Below are 22,283 nucleotides of genomic sequence, written 5' to 3' on the forward strand. Positions count from 1 at the left end.
GTTACTTCTTGGCAGAGTGAGCAAAACCCTGTATCCCCTTGATTGTTTACATAGTACATGGCCACTTGATTGTCTATCTGGATCAGTACTAAGATTGATGTAGAAAGATTCTTCTTGAGCACTCCAAGTGTCCTGTGTGTGAAGGCCGTCTAGGTGGGCTCCCCATCCAAACATCCCCATCCTATGTGTTCATCCCACGCTTGTTTGAACTCTGTCACCATTTTTTTCTCTACCACCTCCCTCGGGAGCGCATTTCACGCATCAACCACCCTCTCCGAAAAAATTTCCTAACATTACTCTTGAATCTACCACCCTTCAACCTCAAATTATACCCTCTGGTTTTTACCATTTTCCTTTCTATGGAATAGATTTTGTTCTACGTTAATACCTATCAAGTATTTGAACGTCTGAACCATATCTCTCCTGTCCCTCCTTTCCTCTAGGGCAGGGGTAGGCAATTCTGGTCCTCGAGAGCTGAAGCCAGATCAGGTTTTCAGGATATCCACAATGAATATGTATGAGATGGATTTGCATGCACTGCCTCCTTGAGATGCAAATCTATCTCATGCATACTTATTGCGGATATCATGAAAACCTGACCTGGCTCTGGCTCTCGAGGACCGGAATTGCCTACCCCTGCTCTATGGCAGTGGTCCTCAAAGTTCCTCCTTGAGGGCCGAATCCAGTCGGGTTTTCAGGATTTTCCCAATGAATATGCATTGAAAGCAGTGCATGCACATAGATCTCATGCATATTCATTGGGGAAATCCTGAAAACCCGACTGGATTCGGGGACCCCTGCTCTAGGGAATATATATTCCAGACTTCCAGTCTCTCCTCATACGTCTTCTGGCACAAACCTACCATTTTCGTCGCCTTCCTCTGGACCGCTTCAAGTCTTCTTATGTCCTTCACCAGATACAGTCTCCAAAACTGAACACAATACTCCAAGTGGGGCCTCACCATCGACCTGTACAGGGACATCAACACCTTCTTTCTTCTACTGGTCATGCCTCTCTCTATACAGTCTAGCATCCTTCTGGCAACAGCCACTGACTTCTCACACTGTTTATTTGCCTTTAGATCTTCAGACACTATCACCCCAAGGTCTCACTCCCCAACCGTGCATATCAGCCTCTCACCTCCCAGCACATATGGTTCCTTCCGATTTCTAATTTCCAAATGCATTACTCGGTACTTCTTTGCATTGAATTTTAGTTGTCAGATATTAGACCATTCTTCTAACTATTGCAGATCCTTTTTTCATGTTTTCCACTCCCTCCTCGATGTTTACTCTGTTACAAATCTTGGTATCATCCACAAAAAGGCAAACTTTTCCTTCTAACCCTTCGGCAATGTTGCTCACAAACACATTAAATAGGATTGGCCCCAGGACCGATCCCTGAGGGACTCCACTACCTACCTTTCCCTCTTCCAAGCGAATTCCATTAACCATCACCCTCTGGTGTCTGTCCGTCAACCAGTTTCTAATCTATTTCACCACTTTGGGTCCTAACTTCAGCACATTAAGTTTGTTCAAGAGCCTTTTATGAGGAACCGTGTCTAGCATATGCCCTTGATCCAATTCTCCAGTCACCCAATCAAAAAATTCAATCAGATTCGTTTGGCACGATTTATCTTTAGTAAAATCATGTTGCCTCGGATCCTGTAACTCATTTGATTCTAGGAATTTCACTATCTTTTCTTTCAGCAACACTTCCATTATTTTTCCAATAACTGAAGTGAGGCTTATTGGTCTGTAGTTTCCCGCTTCATCTCTGCGACCACTTTTGTGAATAGGGGCCACATTTGCTCTTCTCCAATCCCCAGAAACCACTCCTGTCTCCAAAGATTTGTTGAAAAAAAAATCTTTTTTTTTTTTAATAAACCTTTATTGAGTTTCAAAACCAACAAAAATGCAATATAGTATCTATACAAATAATATTAATCATATATGCATTTATAATCAATCAAAATCCATACAACAATTAAAAAAACCCCACCCAACCATTAAAACTCCTGCCTTTATCTATAGAGTATTAATACCGTATACTTCCTCTAGATCTCTCAGATCACAGGATCAACATCTCTTAGCAATCCCCTCATTGAAAGTCATTAACACAAGACGTACTACAATCTTCTCTATAACAGCCCCTCAGTCCTGGAATAACCTCCCACTTTACTTAAGACTAGAAAAAAATTTAGGAAAATTTAAAGCTCATCTTAAAAGTTTTTTATTTACAGATGCATTTAATGATTAAGTTTGTTAATGACCAAATCTCTCTACTTTGTCAATTTAATTCTCTGAATTTATTTACCTTTCCCCTCCTAATGTATTTCCCTTGAATTTTTAAACATAATAACTGTATGTAACCATCGAATTAAATAACTTTCCTTATGTTTTAGTATTGTCAGTTAAATCCCATTTAAGTTTTAATTTTTCTTTTTTGTTGTTGTTTTTATTGTAAATGATATATTAATTAATTTCTGAACAATTTGTACATCGCCTAGAAATTTGAATAGGCGATAAATCAAGACATTTAATAAACTTGGAAACTTGGATTTCATGAGGGAATAGAACCATATAATTTTTAAATCCAAAAAAATTGATAGTTTCTTTGGAATAATTCATAGTGAACTTGATGGACTCATCACAAGAATTGAGCCAGAAGAAAAACTTCTTTAGATCTTCTTCTTCACCATTCCACAAGACTAAAATATCATCAATGAAATGAAACCATCTGAAAATAGTGTTCAAAAGGTAAATGATAAATTCACATCTCTTCAAAGCATATCATGCATAGATTAGCTACAAAACACACTGTGCTTTATAGTTTGCCTCACACCAACCAAAGAATATAGCCGTGGCTTATCTCAGCCAGTTGCTATAGGCATCAGTCTGTTTTCTCAAGGCCTGTCTCTACCTAAATGTAGGGAAAACTTGAGTTTCTCTTTCTCTCTCAGGGACCTCTCTAGAATGAACCCAGCCTGGGGTAGAAGTATCCCTTTCTGTCTGGGTCCTGCCAGCAACTGTTACACCTCCTCTGAGGTAACTCAGTTCTAAGCTGCTGAGCCCAGTGCATCCTGGGATCTGTAGTTTTTCTTTCTGATTAGCACCTCCTGCTGCCCAGGGGTATAATATTCGCATGAGCAAGGCAAAATCCCTTAATCTGCCGCAGAACAAAATGATAGAATATATACATATGCACGGATTAATGAGAGAAAGTCAGCATGGATTTAGTTAAGGGAAATCTCGCCTCACCAATCTAGTGCATTTCTTTGAAGAGGTGAATGAACACATGGATAAAAGTGAGCCAGTTGATATTGTGTACCTCATGAAAGACTTCTGAGGAAATTAGAAAGTCGTGGGATAGGAGGTAATGTCCTATTATGGATTAAGAACTGGTTTAAAGGCAGAAAACAGAGAGTAGGCTAAAATGATCAATATTCTCAATGGAGAAAGGTATATAGTGGGGTTCCCCAGGAGTCTGTGCTAGGACCTCTGCTTTTTAACATATTTATCAATGATCTAAAGATGGGAATTACTAGTGAGATAATTAAATTTGCTGATGACACAAAGTTGTTAAATCTCAAGAGGATTGTGAAAAATTGCAAGAGAACCTTGTGAGACTGGGAAACTGGGCGTCAAAATGGCAGATGATATTTAATGTGAGCATGTGGGAAAGAGGAGCCCGAACTATAGCTACGTGATGCTGGATTCTGTATTAGGAGACACTGCCCAGGAAAAGGATCTAGGTGTCATTGTTGAGGATACGTTGAAACCCTCAGCTCAATGTGTGGCGGCCGCTAAGAAAGCAATAAGAATATTAGGAATTATCAGGAAAGGAATGGGAAACAAAGAGGGAAATGGTATAATGCCCTCAAATCGCTCTATTATACCTCGAATACTGTGTGCAATTCTGGCCACTGTATCACAAAAAAGATATAGCGGAATTACAAAAGTTACAGAGGAGGGTAATGAAAATGATGGGACGACTTCCCTATGAGGAAAGGCTAAAGCAGCTAGGGCTTGGAAAAGGGATGGCTCAAGGGTGATATGATAGATGTCTATAAAATAATGAGTGGCGTGGAAAGGGTAGATGTGAATCGCTTGTTTATTCATTTCAAAAATACTAGGACTAGGGAACATGAGATGAAGTTACAAAGTAGTAGATTTAAAACAAACCGGAAAATTTTTTTCTTCCTACATATAATTAAACGCTGGAATTCATTGCAGGAGAATGTGGTGAAATCAGTTAGCTTACTGGGGTTTAAAAATGGTTTGAATAATTTCCTAAAAGGGAAGTCAAAATACCACAATAAAAATAATCACTAAAAGAAAAAAGTTCGATCACGTAACTCCCCTTTTAAAGGAAAAGCATTGGTTACATGTATTACATATAAAATAGTATTACTCACACATAAAATACTAATAAAGAAAGCTCTTGTATTCTTAGAAAGATTTCTAATCCCTTATACTGCCACAAAATCTTTAAGATCTGAAGAAAAATCTTTACTATTAGTCCCTTCACTAAAATTCATTTATTCAAGGAGGGAAGCGATTTTCTCTGTTACAGCGCCTCAAATTTGGAATTCGCTCTTGATCAATATAAGAGAAGAAAAATTATTTAGTAAGTTTAAAAGTCTTCTAAAAAGCTGGCTTTTTAAGGACGCTTTAACTAAATCATTTCAAAGGATACTTTACAGCGGATTAGTAGTGCTGGTAAGCAAAAATTAAATGGGTAACCTCCCCCAACCATTTGTTTACGAATTGTATTTAATCCTTTAACTTTTTTCCCCTCCCTTTTTCACATGTATTGTTTTGTTAAAATAGTACTAATTGTCTAGTTTAATTATTATGACTTTTTTGTTTTTATTAACCAAATTTTATAACTAAGTGTAAATCGCATTGGATTTGGATTTTGCGATCAAATCAAATATTTTAAATAAACTTGAAACATTAATGAGATGACTTGAGGAAATCCACTGCTTACTCCTAGGATAAGCAGCATAAAATCTGTTTTATTACTTGGGAACTTGCTAGGTCCCTTTGACCGGGGTTAGCCACTGTTGGAAACCGGATCCTGGGCTTGATGGACCTTTGGTCTTTCCCATTATCGCAGTTCTTACAATTGAGAATACCCCAGTGGGCATCTGAACTCCAGTCTCAATTTTTCATGTGTGAAAAAAGTTGAAACTTTCCTGAGAGCAAGTCTGGGGTCAGGAATGCTATAACATGCAGAGTCTTGCATTTTCAAAACCACATCAATTAATTTTCCTGAAAAAGTTCTGCAATTTCTGTGGGTCTGCTTTACTGGATATTTTTCAGAAGGAAAGCTGTATGTGTTCTTTCCCTTAGAAAAGTGGTCAAAGTATGTGTGGACAGTTTTGAATATTTCCCTCTGAACAGTTAAAAAGCAAGACAATACTTCGTGGTTAACTGTTTACCCCTTTAATAATTCCCATCTCCAGCACCTTGAGGCTATTTTCAAAGAGTGCAGCTTTGTGAACGGTTATTTGGAGATGGGAAGGGCTGGGCTGTATTTGATTTCTCCTGCTGTCATGGGATGGTTTTTCTACTTAGTTGTCTATTTATGGTGGCAGATTTCTAAATGAGCATTTCCTTTCTTTCAGGGGGGATTAATTAACATAGAAATAAAATGACAAGTCTAGAGCCTGTCCCATCTCCTTCAATACTTTTGCAGAAACAATATTCACCTCCTGCAGTTGCAGGCTGAGGATAAAACGAGAAAAGAACAAATTAATTACAGATACGATTAAGCCTGTGTAATCAATGTCATTTTGTGGCCTGCGGAGCTAACAGGCAGCTTGGATAAATGAGCTAAAACCCAGCCTTTCCTCTTAACGAGATCAATAACGAGCTCTACCCCATCCTGCAGCCAGATTAAAGGCCATCACTGCATCTCATTTGAGGGAAGTAAGGGCAGGATTCACTAACCTGCCAGATCGGGCCCGGGCAGGTCTGACTAATTCAGTAAACTTTAACATGCAGATGAGGGCGGTAGGAGGAACGCCCCCTTCTGCAGACACGGATTGCGCTAAAGTGATCCCCGCGCATGTGCAAACTATCTGTAGATGGTCTGAGCATGCGCGGGACCTCCGGGCCATCGGAGTTGGGGGGGGGGGGTTTCTTCTTAGCGTAGCCAGGGCCGCAAGAAAGCCTACAAAAATGCTACTGCTGGACCTCAGAGCCGGCAATATTTTTTTTTTTTTGACGATCGAAGAACTTTTGAGAACCTGTGGTTTTAACCCGCTTAAGCCCGTGGGTTAAAACCTTGGGCTTGCGTGAGCAGACTGCTGGGCACGATGGACCACTGGTCTGACCCAGAGGGGGCGGGACTGGGTCAGAGAGGACAACTCAGACGACGTATGGCAGCGATCTTATGCAGGCTGCTGAATTTAGGTAAATTGATGCGGGGAAGCCGGACACTAGCGGGGAAGCCACTTCCCGACTGACCCTCCCCACTCGCCCTCTAAAGCAGGAGCGGCAGGCCAGCAAGAGGCAGCGCTGCCACTCCTGCTTTAGGGGCGAGGGTCAGTCAACGAATCGGGGGGGGGGGGGCGATTTTTTGGCGTGGTGAATCGATTCGAATTGTGAATCAGGCAGCACTAGTTAGGACTGTTAGCAGACCTCGAGATAGTGGATTCTGCTCTTATCACACAATGCTGTTCTGTGTCTCTGTGCCAAGCTGTGATTCTATATTTCACATTGCCTGCACAAGGAAATATTAATAAAACTCTTCTGCAGATCCATGTTTGCACTTATCTTTCAAGCTCAAAGCTCGTTGATTAATGCCATTCCAGTCCAGTGTCAAGAGTCAATCCAGGAGAGTTCAGGCACTTTCAGCAGCTCCAGTACTAACGTAATCCAGCTATAATCAGCATTACAGAAATGTCAATAACCTTGTTTAAAGGAAGCTCTAATCTAGAAGAAGCCCAGGAGAGAACCTTCTGTGGGTGAGGAAATTGGAGGGCTGCAAGGGGGACAGAGTAGAGGCCCTGTGGTATAGGTGAGAGGTTGTTCTGGCCTCTCTGTGAGGAGGAGGAGGGGATAGGGCTGCAAGGGAGAGTGGAGTTCTGTAATACAGGTGAGAGAAGGCTCTGCAGGAGAGGAGGGGGAGGACAAAAAGGGGAAGGAAAAGGAGAATCTGTGTCACAGGTGAGAGGTTGTTCTGTGAGGAGGGCAGAGGGCTGCAAGAAGGAGAAAGTAGAAGCTCTATGACACAGGTGAGAGGCTGTTCTGTGAGGAGGAAGGGGAATGGAGTATAGGCTCTATGGTGCAGGTGAGAAGCCACTCTGTTAGAAAGAGGGGAGAAGGCTTCAAGGGGGAGCGAGAGGAGGCTCTGTAGTATGGGTGAGAGAAGGCTCTGCAGGGGAGAAGGGGAGAGGGCTGAAAGGGAGAGAGACTAGAGGCTCTTTGGGCCGGGTGAGAAGTGTCTCTGCTGAAGAGGAGGGGAGAGGGCTACAAGGGGGAGAGAATGAAGGCTCTGTGGCACAGGTGAGAGGTCACTGTGAGGAGGAGGAAGGGAGGCTGCAAGGGGAAGAGTGTGGAGGTTCTGTAGTATAGGTGAGAGGCGGCTCTGCAGGAAGAGGGGAGAGGACTACATGAGGGAGAGAGTGGAGGCTCTGTGGCACAGGTGAGAGGTGGCTCTGCTGAAGCGTAGGGGAGAGAGCTGCAAAAGGTGGAGAATGGAGGATCTGTGGTACAGGTGAGAAATATCTCTGCAGGAGAGGAGGGGAAGGCTGCAAGGGGGGGAAGAGTCGAGGCTGTGGCACAGGTGAGAGACAGGTCTGTGGGGAGATTTGGAGTGGGTTGTAAGTCGAAGAGAGCAGAGGCTCTTCAACACAGGTGAGGGTGGCTCTGCTTATGAGCACAACTGCATAAAAGCTAATACAGTGGAACCTCGGTTTGCGACTAACGCGGTTTCCGAGTGCTTTGCAAGATGATTACGTTGCGTGATCATACGCAACGTGCAGGTGGGACGGCACTCGGCTGCGTGGGCTCTCATAAGCTCTCCAACCTGCGGAAGGCACCCGGCTTGGAAGGCTGGCCGGCAGACGAATCCCCCTGAAGTGGTGCTGTGTGGGCTCAGGGGTTCTTCAGCGGCTGGCGGACAGAAGAGGCATTCCCCCCGAAGCAGCACTGTGGGGTTCTCCATTCCTTCGAAGCGGCACTGCAAGGTTCTCCAGTGACTGGCAGACGGAGGAGGTGGACGGAGATGGTGCTGCAGCACCTGGCACCCAACAGGTACACACCCCTGGGCCACCCCTCGCCACCTTTTGTGTTCTGGAACTAATTGTCAGCGTTGGGGATATGTGCTTTGATATATGAGCATGCTTCTGAAACTAATTATGCTCATAAATCAAGGTACCACCGTCCTTTAAAGATTTATTATATACCATATTTCTATTTATCCCATACCATTCTAAAATTTACCCCCTCTTCTACAAAGCCGCGCGGTAATGGCCCTGAAGCCCATAGAGATTTAAAGGGCTTCAGGGCTGTTGCTGCGCGGCTTTGTAGAAGAGGGGGTAAATCTCAGCTTTGAATTTAGTATAAATATATTAATATTTGTTATTACATTATATTAATTTATATTTATTTTATTTTATTATATTAATTTAATTTAATTTATTATATTAATTATTTTGTTCTGTACATTGATAATTTGGGGGATAAAAGCTTTGTGAAATTTTTTAATGGAGGTAGAACCTTAACAATCTAAAGCAGTGGTCAACCAAATTGCCAATCTATTGACGGCATCCCTAGACTACAAAACTTTTAGAAAAGAAATAAAGACCATACTATTCAAGAAATCCCTGAAAAAGAAATAACTGCAAGTATCAAACATCGCCTCTCACTAAAGCCTAAACAAATAACCATACTCATTTCTTACTCTCTTTGAAAATGACCAAATCTCTTTTTGGTAAGATCTTTTTGTAATACTTCCTTGATAATTCTTTTGTAATCCGCCTTGAACTGCAAGGTAATGGCGGAATAGAAATCCCTAATGTAATGTAATGTGGTCTTTGCTCATTTTTAAGAAAGGGCCATTTTGGGTCCAAAAGGGCTGAAGGAGAGCTGACAGATATCTTCTTACTTAAGGCCATGACACTAATAACGCTTCTCAATGTTTATTCCTACCAGAACACGTGGCTAGGGTCACACACGCAGAACACAGATAAACCCTTTGCAAATATAAGACCACAAACAAAACCCTAAGATGCCAAACTCTGCATGCAGAGAAATAGAAACAAATGCATTTCTTCCTGAACACCACAAAATACTGTATTTTTCGCTCCATAAGACACACTTTTTTCCCCCAAAAGTGGGTGGAAATGTTGGTATGTCTTATGGAGCAAATGTAAACTCTACTAAACTAAACTTTAAATTTATATACTGCATCCTCTCTATAAAGATAGAGCTCGGGCACGGTTTACAAGAACTTTAAAATAAGGGAAAAAAAACCCAAAACAAAACATAATGAGAATTAGTGACCTTCCAAACTTCCAAGATGAGTCTACCAAAACAGTGATGTTTTTGGCAGAGCTGCACACAGCAGCAGCATGCTGGCCTCCCTAATGGACCAAGGCTCCTTTGGGGTTAAAGGGTGCGCGGAGACAGGCAGCTACTAACTGGCCAGGAGAAGCACGTGGCTGGGGAGTGATATCAATATCTGCTGTTATTGGAAAGTGTGCCGATTTGATGGGCAGATTGATGTTTGGCTTGCCGGGTTGAAAGCGACATATCGTGAGGAGCTCGGAGGGTGTGCGTTGATGGAGGAGGCAGCTTGCAGGGCGTCCTGCATACTGTCGAGGGTGCATTCTTTCAGTGTTGTCACAAAGACCAGCGACGGGGAGCGATCTGCGGCTGATGGAGCCGGAGACAAGGGTGTTGCATGCAAATGCAGCGTACAGCCGGTGAGTCAGCCCTGATGGAAACAGCTGATATTTGGGCCCTGAGAAAACCCACCTTCTCTCCTTGGCCTTCTATCTTTGGCCGCTGGGCCCTTCCTGCCTCTGCCTCCTTGCCTTCAGCTGCTTTATTTATTTATCTCTTTTTCTTCTTACTTTTGTTTTTGGTTTTATTATTTTACTTCATACAATTTTACCCTACGTTTCTGATTCTCTTCCTGCTCTCCTCTTCTTCTCCTTCTTTATTCGATCTTAATATTGTCTATTCTTTTTTCCTTATTTGCACATAGTTTCCATCATTACTTTCCAGGCATCTCAGCATAGATTGTGATCCCTATGGGACAGATAGGGAGATTCTGTGTGCCGTATTACCACATTGTTTAATCAATTTCTATGCTAATAATTTCTCCTTGTTGTATTCTTTTGTATATCGCCATGAACTGAAAGGCATATGAACGGTATATAAATAAAGAATTATGTTATCAGTGCGCCACGAGCCTGGGTCCTGCTATAGCCCAAGAACAGTGGCTGCTGCCTTCCTTCAGTGGCCAGTCGAGGACGCTCTGGGCTGTGAGGAGCGTTGGGGGCGACCCTGCTAGTCTCCAGCCTGGAAGGTGATCGCTTTGCCTTGGAAGCCTTCACTTTCTTCTCACATTTTTCTCTGTCGGACCCTGCATCTTCCTGGGCACTGGGAGCCGGGAATCTACGGGCAGCAGCAATGGGGCTGTATCGAGTTTGTCCCGAAAGAGCAGAGTCTGCCCGAACGCCTGAGGAGGAGCAAGAAGCCTGTGAACTGGATCCAAAGCAATTGCTGCTTCTCAGAGCTGGTATGAAGGAGGCACAGTGACCAATGCTCCAGGAGCTCCTGACTTTGCATAGTAGCGGGTTATATCACTTAAAGCCGGGCTTTAATTGGTAGCCAGAAGTATTGTCAGAAAGCAGGGCTGCTTTAAGGTTCTTCTCCAGACATGGTATTGTGTCCCTCCACTAAAGACTAGTTTGGCCAAACTTGGGAAGAGGCACAGTAACTGCTTTATATTACAAAAAAGTGTGGACACCCCTGCATTAGGGTTTGATTAACTGCATCTCCTGTTGGTCCAGCATAGCCTAGTAGGGCAGGGAGGGAAGGGGGCTGGGCACAGAGCCTGGCAGGGAGTGAGGGGAGCTGGGTGCAGAGCCTGGTATATATTAGTACACAATTTGGTTCAGAATGTTTTTTTTCCCTTCCTACATTTGTTTTCTAGTCATTTACTTCTCTGGTTTCTGTTTTCCTCCTTAAGTCTCTTCTATCTAGTTTTCAAGTCCCTCTTTTTTTATGGTTTACCAGCAGCTTTCCATCTCTTCCCCTCACCCAGGCTCTCCTATTTTACTTCCCCTTATTCCCAGTCTTTCACTAATTCAGCCTCTTTCTCTCCCCCTTCTATACAGTATTTGCTCCCTATATCTGCCTTTTTTCCCCCTTCCATCATTATATCTCTCATTTCGATCTCACCTCTGCAAAATCTGCTCATTTCTCTCCCCTCTATAAAGTGTCTGCCTCCTCCCTCCCCCTTTCCATCCAGCATCTCCACATCTCCTTCCTCTGTCTCTCCCCATTCCATACAGTCTGCCCCCTCTCTCCCTTTTCCCTTTCCCCTTCCATCATCTCTCTCCTGTCTCTCCCCTCTTCCATCCAGGCTTCTGCACCCCTCCTTCTATACAGCTTATTCCCCCTCTCCCCTTTCCATCCAGCATCTCTACTCAATCTCCTTCCATCAATATTTCCCTCCTCTTTATATCTTTTCCTTCCATACCTCCAGAGTGCTCCCCATTCCACGCACAGGCAGAGCTCTGAAGTCTCAATATGTAGCTGAGACAATGGTACAATAATGAGGGATTTAGATTTGATATGAACTAGACAACCTTCTGGGAAAGGGGAAGCTTATTCCAAAAGGATGGACTCCACTTTAACTGGGATGGAACTAGGTTGATGGTGCTAACATTTAAAAAAGGGATAGAGCAGCTTTTAAACTAAGTTGGGGGGAAAAGTCGATAGTCGCCAGGAGTGGATGGCTCGGTGTGAGTATCCTTGAAGGATACTTTAAACTAAACTAAACGAAACCTTAGGTTTGTATACCGCACCATCTCCACAAGCGTAGAGCTCGGCACGGTTTACAGGGTTAAGTAGAAAAGGAGCTACAATGAAGGGTTATAGGAAAGGAGCTAGGAAGATAAAGAGGGACAGGGAACCAAAAAGCGGGAAGTGTTAGATTTTTGAAAAGAGCCAAGTTTTCAGGTGTTTGCAGAAGGATTGGAGGAAGCTTGAAATTCTGAGCGGGGATGTGAGGTTGTTCCAGAGTTCTGTGGTTCTAAAGGGGAGGGATGTTCCTAGTTTTCCTACGCGGGAAATACCTTTTGCAGAGGGGAATGATAGTTTCAGTTTTTTGGAGGATCTAGTGGAATTAGAGTTAGAGGAGTTCCAGAAGAGTGGGATAGCTTTCGCTCCTTGGCATATCGTCTTTATGAACTTCTAACATAAGATCCTATTGTCTGACTGGAATTTACTTTATTTCATTTATTTTATTTTTATTTATTGTTTTCTCAGGTACTTTAGCTAGATTGTGAGCCTTCGGGACAGCTAGGGAAATCCAAAGTACCATTTTTATTTATTTTATTTTAATGTATCTTTAATCTATCTTCATTGTAAACCGCTTTGAACCTCACGGTATAGCGGTATATAAGAAATCAAATCAAATCAAATAACGGGAGGGAGGATGTCATGTAGGATCTTGAAAGCTAAACAGGCACATTTAAAGAGGACTCTGGAGTGAACTGGGAGCCAGTGAAGTTTGGACAGGAGTGGGAAGACGTGGTCGAACTTGCCTTTAGTGAAAATAAACTTGGCCGCGGCGTTCTGGATTAGCTGAAGTCTATGGAGTTTTTTTTTAGATAGACTTAAATAGATGGAGTTGCAATAATCCAGTCTAGAGAAGATGGTGGATTGAACAAGATATTTAAAACGGGATATTTAGGAAGTCCTCATAGAGAGGTTTTATGGAGAAAGAAATTCAGGAGTGTTTAAGAGGAAGGCAGAGTAAGGATGCAAATTATCCCTGTCCTCTTCTCAGCAGCCTTTAGATACAAAGAAAAAACACAATTTAAAGTGTCTGTATATAAATTCTAGAAGCCTAAAAAATACGATGGAAGAGTTAGCATACAGCACTGAATGAATGAATGAAGAGGTAGATATAATAGACATCTCAGAGACTTGGTGGAAAGAGGATAATCAATGGGACACTGTGTTACCTGGGAACAAGCCAGCAGTTATGTGAGTACTGGCAATATTCAATGCCAACACCTGCATAGATAATGGTTACTGCAGATGGGCCATTTGGCCTTTATCTGCCATCATGTTTCTATAGCTAACTGGGCAAATTTAGGACAGCTCAAAAGCTGTCCTAAATTCAAGTGCTTATTTATTTATTTATTTAATTTTCTATACTGTTCTCCCAGGGGAGCTCAGAACGGTTTACATGCATTTATTCAGGTACTCAAGCAGTTTTCCCTCTCTGTCCTGGAGGGCTCACAATCTATCTAATGTACCTGTTAGTTATGTGTGTGCTGGCACTAAATATCTGTCAGCACCCACATAACTTTTCAAATGCTTCTGAAGGCCTCCAAGCCCCCTCCTGCTCTCCCCTGAAATAACTTCCTTCCTTCTGTTCTCCTTCTCCCCAGCCTAAAACATCAAGAACCCCTCCCCTGGAATTTCCCCCATGTCCCTACCCCAGTCTCAATAGGCCCTTCCCTTGGGTCTACCTTAGATCCCTGGTAGTTCAGTAGGGGCAATGGGGGCTTGAATGAACACCACAAGCTCCTGCCCCTAATATCTGTATTCTCAAAATGAGAGGTTACAGCAGCCATTTTGAAAATGTAGCCACTAGGGAGTGAGTGGGGTTTTCTTCTGCCTCTATCACCCTACTGAATCATCAAGATCTAATGTAGGCCTGGGGGGAGGGCATGGAAGGAGGGAAGCTATTTTGGAGAGTAGAAGGATAGGATTAAAAAAACACTTGAAAAATGTGGATGCCAACCGATATTTAGATGGGGCCCACATAACTGTCTTATGCAGGCCCTGGTTTGAATATCAGCCAGCATCCTTATAAGCTCTGGTGGCTATCAGAGGGACAATTAGCCCCAAATATCTAGTGCCAGAGGCCGCACATGGTCTGACACTGAATATCCATGGCTAATGTAGCCAGTGACAGTCAGCATTTAAAAAACACTGACTGCCACTGGCTGAATATTGTCCCCAAGAATCCTTGGCTTTAAGAATGTCAGGAAATAAAGCCTGATGCTAGGCAGGCTCTGTGCTAGAGCAATAAAAATGAGGAGAACACCTTGTAGGCTTTAGCTGACATATTTCTTTACCTTGGGAGCCACAACGCCCTATTGTATTCTGCAAACTTAGAACAGATGCCTGCACGGGTGAAAGATCAGGATAGAAATGCTTACTCCCAGGAGCCAGGAGCTCCAAGGTCTGCATAAAGAGCAGCCTGTTGACACATCTCTCCCATGTGACTGTCACCAATCCCTGCATCCGTGCAGGTTCTTTCTTACCTCATTCACATCTATTCCATGTGTCTCCATGTACTCTCTGTCATTCACCTGTCCCCCTTCCAGAAACTCCATCACCAGCACTCGCTTGGTGGACAGCTCCCAGTGAATTTTGGGTACCTGACAAAGGAAGAAAAAAATAAATAAATAGGTTTGTGACAAATGACCAGTAAATCCCCCTCCCTTCCACATTCCATGTTCCTCTCAGCATCCAGCACAAATTCCACAAAATGGAACTCCAGACTCCTGTGACAATAGAAATGTGGGGAACCCATTGCTCCCAGCTCTCTCTAAAGCCAGGAAGCTGTAAAATGTATGTTTTAAGAACCTGATAAATGCCTAAGCAAAGAAAAATGTGCTTATGTTGAACAAGGTGTACAGATTATATCTATATCATAGACTCTTTCAACACAGGGCATGACAGAGGACCCATACCCTTTGAATTCCATGGATCCGCTCTAGAGATTCAGGTCAGTGAACAAAAACAAAGGAAAGATGTCTGTGAGGTTACCAGCTAGCTGACAACTGAGCCAGAGTCTGCTTTAAAGCAGTGCGTTTAGTGTGCCCAAGGAATACTAAATGCAACATGTACAATCTTGTCACAACGCCAATTGGTCTACCGCCACTGATGACATTTTATGAGTAAACATGAAGCCAAGCCCCTAACACCTTACTCATCCTTCAAACCCTGCTCACCTATTGCTAGAGCTTGCCCCCCCCCCCCCCCCCGAAGGAGCTACTATCCCAGGAACAGTGCTGCCAAATAAGGATAGCTCCAGTCAGCCTTAACACAAGTCTTAATAAGTTTTCACTGCTAAAATGAGAAATAGAACAGCTTCATGTTAGCAACCTGCAGCTCTCAAGATTGCTAACCAGCTTAGGCTCAGCAGACATCTCTAACTGTTTAAAACACTAAAGATTTTACAGTTTCTCTTTCTTCTGTTAGGATGGCTCTGCAGGCCCTCTTATACTTATGAGTACGCTAATGTATCACAGTAACAGTAGATGATGGCAGAAAAAGACCCTCATTGTCCATCCAGTCTGCCCAACAAAGTGACCAGAGGCCCGTCCACCATTTCATATAGGCCCAGGTCACCCAATTTTAAATTCTGGTTGTGGAGTCACCATATAAGCAACCAAACATGATGGGGATGATAAGTTGAATAATGTCAGCAGTCAAGATGCCTTACTCTAGGCTGTTCTGTCCCCCTACTTGCAGTATGTGACAATAAAATGATCAACACATTGGAGTTGTATAACCTTCACATGTCTGTCACCACTTGCGGGACACAGACCATGGCATCGGCCTCCATTCCCCCATGCTGGATTTGGTCAGAACAGAGGCCGATGCCGGACAGACTTTGTCAGTTGAGTGGATTAGACACACATACCAAGTCAAAAAAAGAGGAAATGCAACTACATATCCCAGAGTACCACAGCAGCTCCTGGCTCAGGTGCCCACTGAGTCAGCTCAGCTCGACCAGATAAAGCAGGACTTAGAGCCACAAATCAGTCAGATCAGGTGTGCTGAATGTGACCCACGAGACCATGCGAAGTATACACAGACGACATCATTAACCGGAGGTTTGGTGATTTTACTTACTGTATTTCACAAATATTTTCATAATAGCCACTCTGGCAGTTCGTTTCCATTGTTTTTCATTACATTTTTTAAAATTTATCATAGAAGATCTGTGAAGCTCAGTGCCTTTCCGGTTCTGATATTACATAATGTTGTGGCCCGCTAGGGATAGCATTGACATTCATGCAAACCTCTGTGTATGAAGTTTGTCTGCCCTGAGTTAGATTTTCATCTTATTCTCAACACTGATCTAAAAATGCAGATAGCTTGCACCAGACTGTGGGATGCAGTGTGCCACAGAAGCTTTATTTCTCACAGATGTTTACATGTAGCCATAGGTGATGTAAATTTGCTGCAAACTTTTAAAGCTGGATTGGAATGCAGAAGAAAAGAAGCCCCCGCTTACCACCCGCTGTGTGCCAAGCACATTAATTAGAGAGGAGTCAGACAGTTTGCTATTGTTTTACTGATAATGAATGGGTGAGCCAAAAACAAGTATCTGTTATTTAACCATCTCTGATCTCTACACTGCACCCTGTAATGGAGGCAAGTAAAGAGAGCTTTGGCTCAGTATCTGCACACACAAAGACACGTAGGGCTAGATTCACAAAGCAAACCGATTGTGTACCAATCCGTTTGCGACCAGATTTCCCTCCTGCACTTTTCACTAACCTCTCCTGCGATCCGCTTCGAATCCGTGCATGCAAATGAGTTGAAACGCATGCAAAGTAGGCAGGGATGCAATTCACAACACAAGATTTCACATCTGACTGGGCTGGACGATCAACTGAAGAAGCAACTGCTGGGGACCAGTCGAAAATGTCTTTCCGACTCTGGAAGCCCTGCTCTCTGCCCTGCTCGCTGCCCTACTCTGCAATCTCTCCTGCCTGCTCGCCCCAAATGCCGCCCTGCTCTGCCCTGATCTTCACCCCAAATGCTTCCCTGCTCTGCCCCGATCTTGTCTCCTGCCTGCTCACCTCGAATGCGCCCTGCTCTGCTCCATCCTGCGAACCATTGGTTTTAACCCACGGGCTTTAAGCGGATTAAAACCATGGCCTCAATTAAAAAAATTAATCTATGCCAGGCCTGGCTTTCTCCACCAGTACACCAGTTTCACATTCCCCTTCCCTGTGCCCTAGAAAAAAAGAAAGGAAAAAAAACCCAACTCAGCCAGCCCAGAGGTCCAGCACATGCGCAGACCATCTACAGATGGTCTGCGCATGTGATGGGATCGTTATAGAGCGATCCGGACAGGCAGATGAGGGCGTTCTTCCGATCACCCCCATCTGCATATTGGCGTTTAGAGAATTCATCGGACCTGCCCGGATTGGGCCCGATTGGGCAGGTTCGTGAATCTATCCCATAGGCTGGTTTAGGTTGAAGGTTATTCTACATGAAGAGGAAGAACCATTCAAATCCAAGGGCCTGATGCTCACAACTCCGGCACTGGAGGCAAGATTGCACATCCCATAGTGCAAGAACAGTGCTAAAAACTAGCCCCAAATGCCCCATACAAATGGGATGCTAATTTTATGCACACTAGTAAGGCAAAAGCAAGGGAGTGGAACATGACTGATGCATACTGCATAACTCCTTGTGCATGTGCCAGGCAAAACAGGAAGTACAAGAGCACATCTAGAGGATTTAGAAACAGAAAATAATATTAAATATTGAACTAAGGCCAGTACTGGGCAGACTTGCACGATCTGTGTCTGTGTATGGCCGTTTGGTGGAGGATGGGCTGGGGAGGGCTTCAATGGCTGGGAGGGTGTAGATGGGCTGGAGTAAGTCTTAACGGAGATTTCGGCTGATGGACCCCAAGCACAGTACTGGGTAGAGCTTTGGATTCTTGCCCAGAAATAGCTAAGAAGAAAAAATTTAAAATGAATCAGGTTGGGCAGACTGGATGGACCATTCGAGTCTTTATCTGCCGTCATCTACTATGTTACTATGTTACATCTGCACCCTTCCCACGCGCCAAGAAATATAAGCCCCCCTCCTCCAAATTTTTAAAATTTAAATTCCCTAAGAGGCTCAAACCAAAGCGCAGGTAAACAAACCCCAAAGTCCACCCTCACCCCTGGCTTTGCTCAGACTCACAGACATGGTGAGTTTTTTTCTCACTATCAGCACTACAGGCTGCATGGGCTTTTTCCTTATTTCAAAAGACGTCAAAAACCAGCAATTTAACGTGCAAAATGCAGAGGAAATCTTTTCCTTAAAACCTAAATGCCATCCCCAACCCGGCAGTGTGTTTTTGGTATTAAGGCCAGCTTTAGGGAAAGGGGATGGGACTTGATATAGCACCTTTCTGTGGTTACAATCAAAGCGGTTTACATATTATATGCAGGTGCTTATTTTGCACCCAGTGCAATGGAGTGACTGGCCTAGAGACACAAGGAGCTGCAGTGGGAATTGAACCCTGTGCCCCAGGATCTCCAGCCACTGGACTAACCACTGGGCTACTCCTCCACTCTGTGCTGTCTTCTGAGAATTGGAGCGAATACATAATCATCCTGATTAGAATCCATTTCAATGCATTTCGAGAGACAGGCGTAACCAGCAAAAGAAACAAGTCGTTGGTGAGGCCCCACTTGGAGTATTGTTTTCCGTTTTGGAGGCCATATCTGGCTAAGGATGGAAAAAGACTTGAAGCGGTCCAGAGTAAGGCGACAAAAATGGTATGGGGCTTGTGCCAAAAGATATACGAGAAAAGACTGGAAGACCTGAATATGTATACTCTAGAGAAGAGGAGGGAATATGCTTGAAAGGTATTAATATAGAAACAAACCTTTTATAGAAAAGAGAAAATGGTAAAACTAGAGGGCATGAACTGAGGTTGCAGGGTGGAAGACTTAGGAGTAATGTAAGGAGATGCTTTTTCACGGAGGTGGTGGAGATGAAAATGGTGACGGAATTCATAAAAGTGTGGGATGAACAGAAGAGGATCTCTAATTAGTTCTTCATTTTATACCATTCATTTTCTAGGGCCTATACTGGCATAATGTCCTGTATATGGCAGTTCAGTTTAGAATGGGAGGGCTTCAATGGAAATTCCAGTAATTTGGAACACAAGGACAGTGCTGGGCAGACATTTAGGTTTGTATCCCGCAAATGACAAGATGGTTCCGATTGGCTGGAGTAAGCGTCAACGGTAACTCCAATAATTGGAACCTAAGGACAGTACTGGGCGGATTTCTACAGTCTATGTCCCAAAATATCAAAGTAAAAAAGACAATTTAATTATGAATGCATAATGCGTGTTACTACTGGGCAGATTAGCATATCAACAAGCCAGAGGCACATCAGCGAGCGAACAGCTCCGGCACTTGTTGCTCCTAAAGAAGCATCAACCATAGGAGGCTCCAGACAGTCCCCCTAGTAACCAACTTGTTTTACCCATATTTGTTTCTTTCCTATAATTACTGTAGCTCTACCCTTGATCCTTCTGTATCATGTTAGTCAGTATTTGATTTGGTTTATATTCTTAAACTTGTAATATATGACCCTTGTTTTTAAAATGTGCATCGCTTAGAAGCGATATTATCAAATTTTAAATAAACCTAAAACCTGAACCAACATTAGTTTCTGAGCAACTGGGGCAGGTGATCATACAATATACATCAAAGATCACTAGATGAAGAAAAGAAAACCTAGAATATAAGGGGGTGATGAAGGTCATGATGCCTATCCAGTCTTTACCAATCATCTCTCCTTCCTGTAATTTCACAGAACTTGTTTATATCTCTGGGCAAAAGTGTAAGGCAGGATGAGGGGAACCAGATCACGGCAAGGGAGGTACTGGAAAGCCAGGACCTGTCATCAGTTCCAGAGGAAGTGGTTGCTGGATCTCCCTCCTTCTCTCTCTATTTTTGCTTTTGGCATTGAAACCCCCCCCCCCCCAATAATAATAATAAGCTAACTAATCTCTCAAGCACATTTTGGCTCTGGATAAAAGGGAAAAGCATCTGGTTGCTGCCAGTTCAGGAGGATTTCTTTCCCAGCAAATGGACCTAGGCACCGGGATTCACAGTCCAGAAGAGGATTTGCCTTTGCTGGCTGTGTGGATTTTAACCCTCCCCTTGACAGTATTAAGGATCCTCTGTGCTTATCCCAGACTTTACCCCTTTCTACCCCAGCACTAAGGATTCCTCTGTGCTTATCTCAGACTTTACCTTTCCCTACCCCTTCAATAAAGCCCAGAGCTAAAAGGGACGTATCTGGAGGAGTGGTTAGGGCAGTATGTGGGCGGGATGGGGGCCGACCTAGACTTAGTCATCCTGTAGGGATAATGAAATGTTTTACTAGACATCCTGGACGAAACTTAAACGTTGTGAGTTAGATGATGTAAAACAGGTATAAGTGGCAAAAAGGTATCCAAAGTGACAAGAAAACCACTGCAGAAACAAAGAAAAGACCCCCTCACACCCCCATAAAGATCAGAATAAAAAAGTACATACCTGTCTCCAGAACATCAGCACCTGGTATAGGAAAGCACAGAGGTGTCTTAAACAGACTGTGGGGTGGTCTAGTGCAGTGGTTCCCAACCCTGTCCTGGAGGACCACCAGGCCAATTGGGTTTTCAGGCTAGCCCTAATGAATATGCATGAAGCAAATTTGCATGCCTATCACTTCTATCATATGCAAATCTCTCTCATGCATATTCATTAGGGCTAGCCTGAAAACCCGATTGGCCTGGTGTTCCTCCAGGACAGGGTTGGGAATCACTGCTCTAGTGAACCATAGAGATGAGGACCCATAAGCCACTCTAACCACAACATTTATGGTGGAACATGTGCGCCCACCAAACCCCCCAACCCTACCCTATACTGCCATATAGGTGCTACCTGCAGCCATAAGGACTATTGGGGTTGTAGACAGGTGGGTATAGTGGGTTTTTGGAGTGGCTTTTTGGGAGGAAGCTCACCATAACCTACAAGGAACTTCTGTTGAGATGTTTATGTGGCACCATTTTAGTGAAGTTCACACAGTGCCTTCTAAGGTGACCCCCTGCTCTGTTGCCATACCTGGGTGGCCAGTCCATTGCAAGATTGGCCCCTCCCACGTCTAAATGGTCTTATTCTGGGCATTTGAGACTTGGACAAAATTTTGGTCAAACAATAGCCTTTTGGCTTCCCTGGGCCGCATTCGCCGAAAATAAATTTTCTGGGGCCGCGCAAACGCTGCAGCACGACAGAGGAGGGAGCCGGCAAGACGGTAAACACCCAGGGGCAGCAGAGGAAAACACTGCATCGCCCTCGACCGGGGCCGCACAAAATACTTCACGGAGCCGCAGGTTGGACACCCCTGATTATAGATGATTTGCGAAAAAGAAAAAAAAAATTCTAGACGCATTTTTTAAAAATGGGCATTTTCTCACTGCCAACTTTGGGCATCTAGCATCATAAGTCCAAATCAGACTTAGACGTATGTGTTGATTATGCCCCTCCATGGAAACAAGACAGAAAGAAGATTGACTCATTTAAACAGTATTTCAAAACTTCAGTCATTGTATTTTTTCTTAATCTAATCTAATCCTTAGGTTTTTATACCGCATCATCTCCACGTTCGTAGAGCTCGACGCGGTTTACAGTAGGAGAAATAGGAAGGAACTACAAAAGAGGGTTAGAGGTATTTTTTCTTAAGTCTTCGGAAGTGCCAGTATTAGCCAAGTGTTTCCAATGGCTAAAATACTATTTTGGCACTGGCCTCCTCATTAGACCTGTTTTTAAATTTTATAAAGTGCTTCTGTGATTTGTGTTAAATATCTTAAATAGAAATAAAAAGTCTTTAATCTTTTGACTTATCTTTTTTGTTTGTTGTTAGATTTTTCTTTGTCACTGATGTTGGGAAGGGACCTGTTTCGACCGAAGGCTGTATCAAGAAAAGGATTTTATGCTTGCCGTGGACCACCAGAAGAACTAACAAATTGATCAAACCAGCTATGTCACTCGAAGCCCAAATTATGAAGTTACGACTGTCTTATTTTGGTCTTACTGTAAGACAAGAAGGAGGACATTATGTTTGGGAAGATCGAAGGAACCAGGCAATCAGATGGCTGGACATGTTGAAAACAACCATGGGGACGATGTTGGAGGACCTTATTGAATTAGCACAAAATCAATCTCTTTTTAGATCTGTAAATCTTCAAGTCGCCAGGAGTCGAACAC

The 22,283-nt window shown here is 43.5% G+C and overlaps 1 protein-coding gene across 14 annotated transcripts in view; it reads right to left on the minus strand.

Annotated features, from left to right (window-relative positions):
* The window catches only part of ADCK1 (aarF domain containing kinase 1), a 296,483-nt gene that overhangs the window by 163,232 nt on the left and 110,968 nt on the right, over positions 1-22,283 (minus strand). For all 14 annotated transcript variants that reach the window (XM_033952756.1, XM_033952759.1, XM_033952768.1 and 11 more), the window contains one exon: positions 14,535-14,651. In XM_033952756.1, coding sequence (XP_033808647.1) covers positions 14,535-14,651 — 117 coding nt within the window. The remainder of the gene's footprint in view (positions 1-14,534; positions 14,652-22,283) is intronic.

The sequence above is a fragment of the Geotrypetes seraphini genome, chromosome 7, assembly GCF_902459505.1.
Source record: "Geotrypetes seraphini chromosome 7, aGeoSer1.1, whole genome shotgun sequence".
Classification (NCBI taxonomy): Eukaryota; Metazoa; Chordata; class Amphibia; order Gymnophiona; family Dermophiidae; genus Geotrypetes; species Geotrypetes seraphini.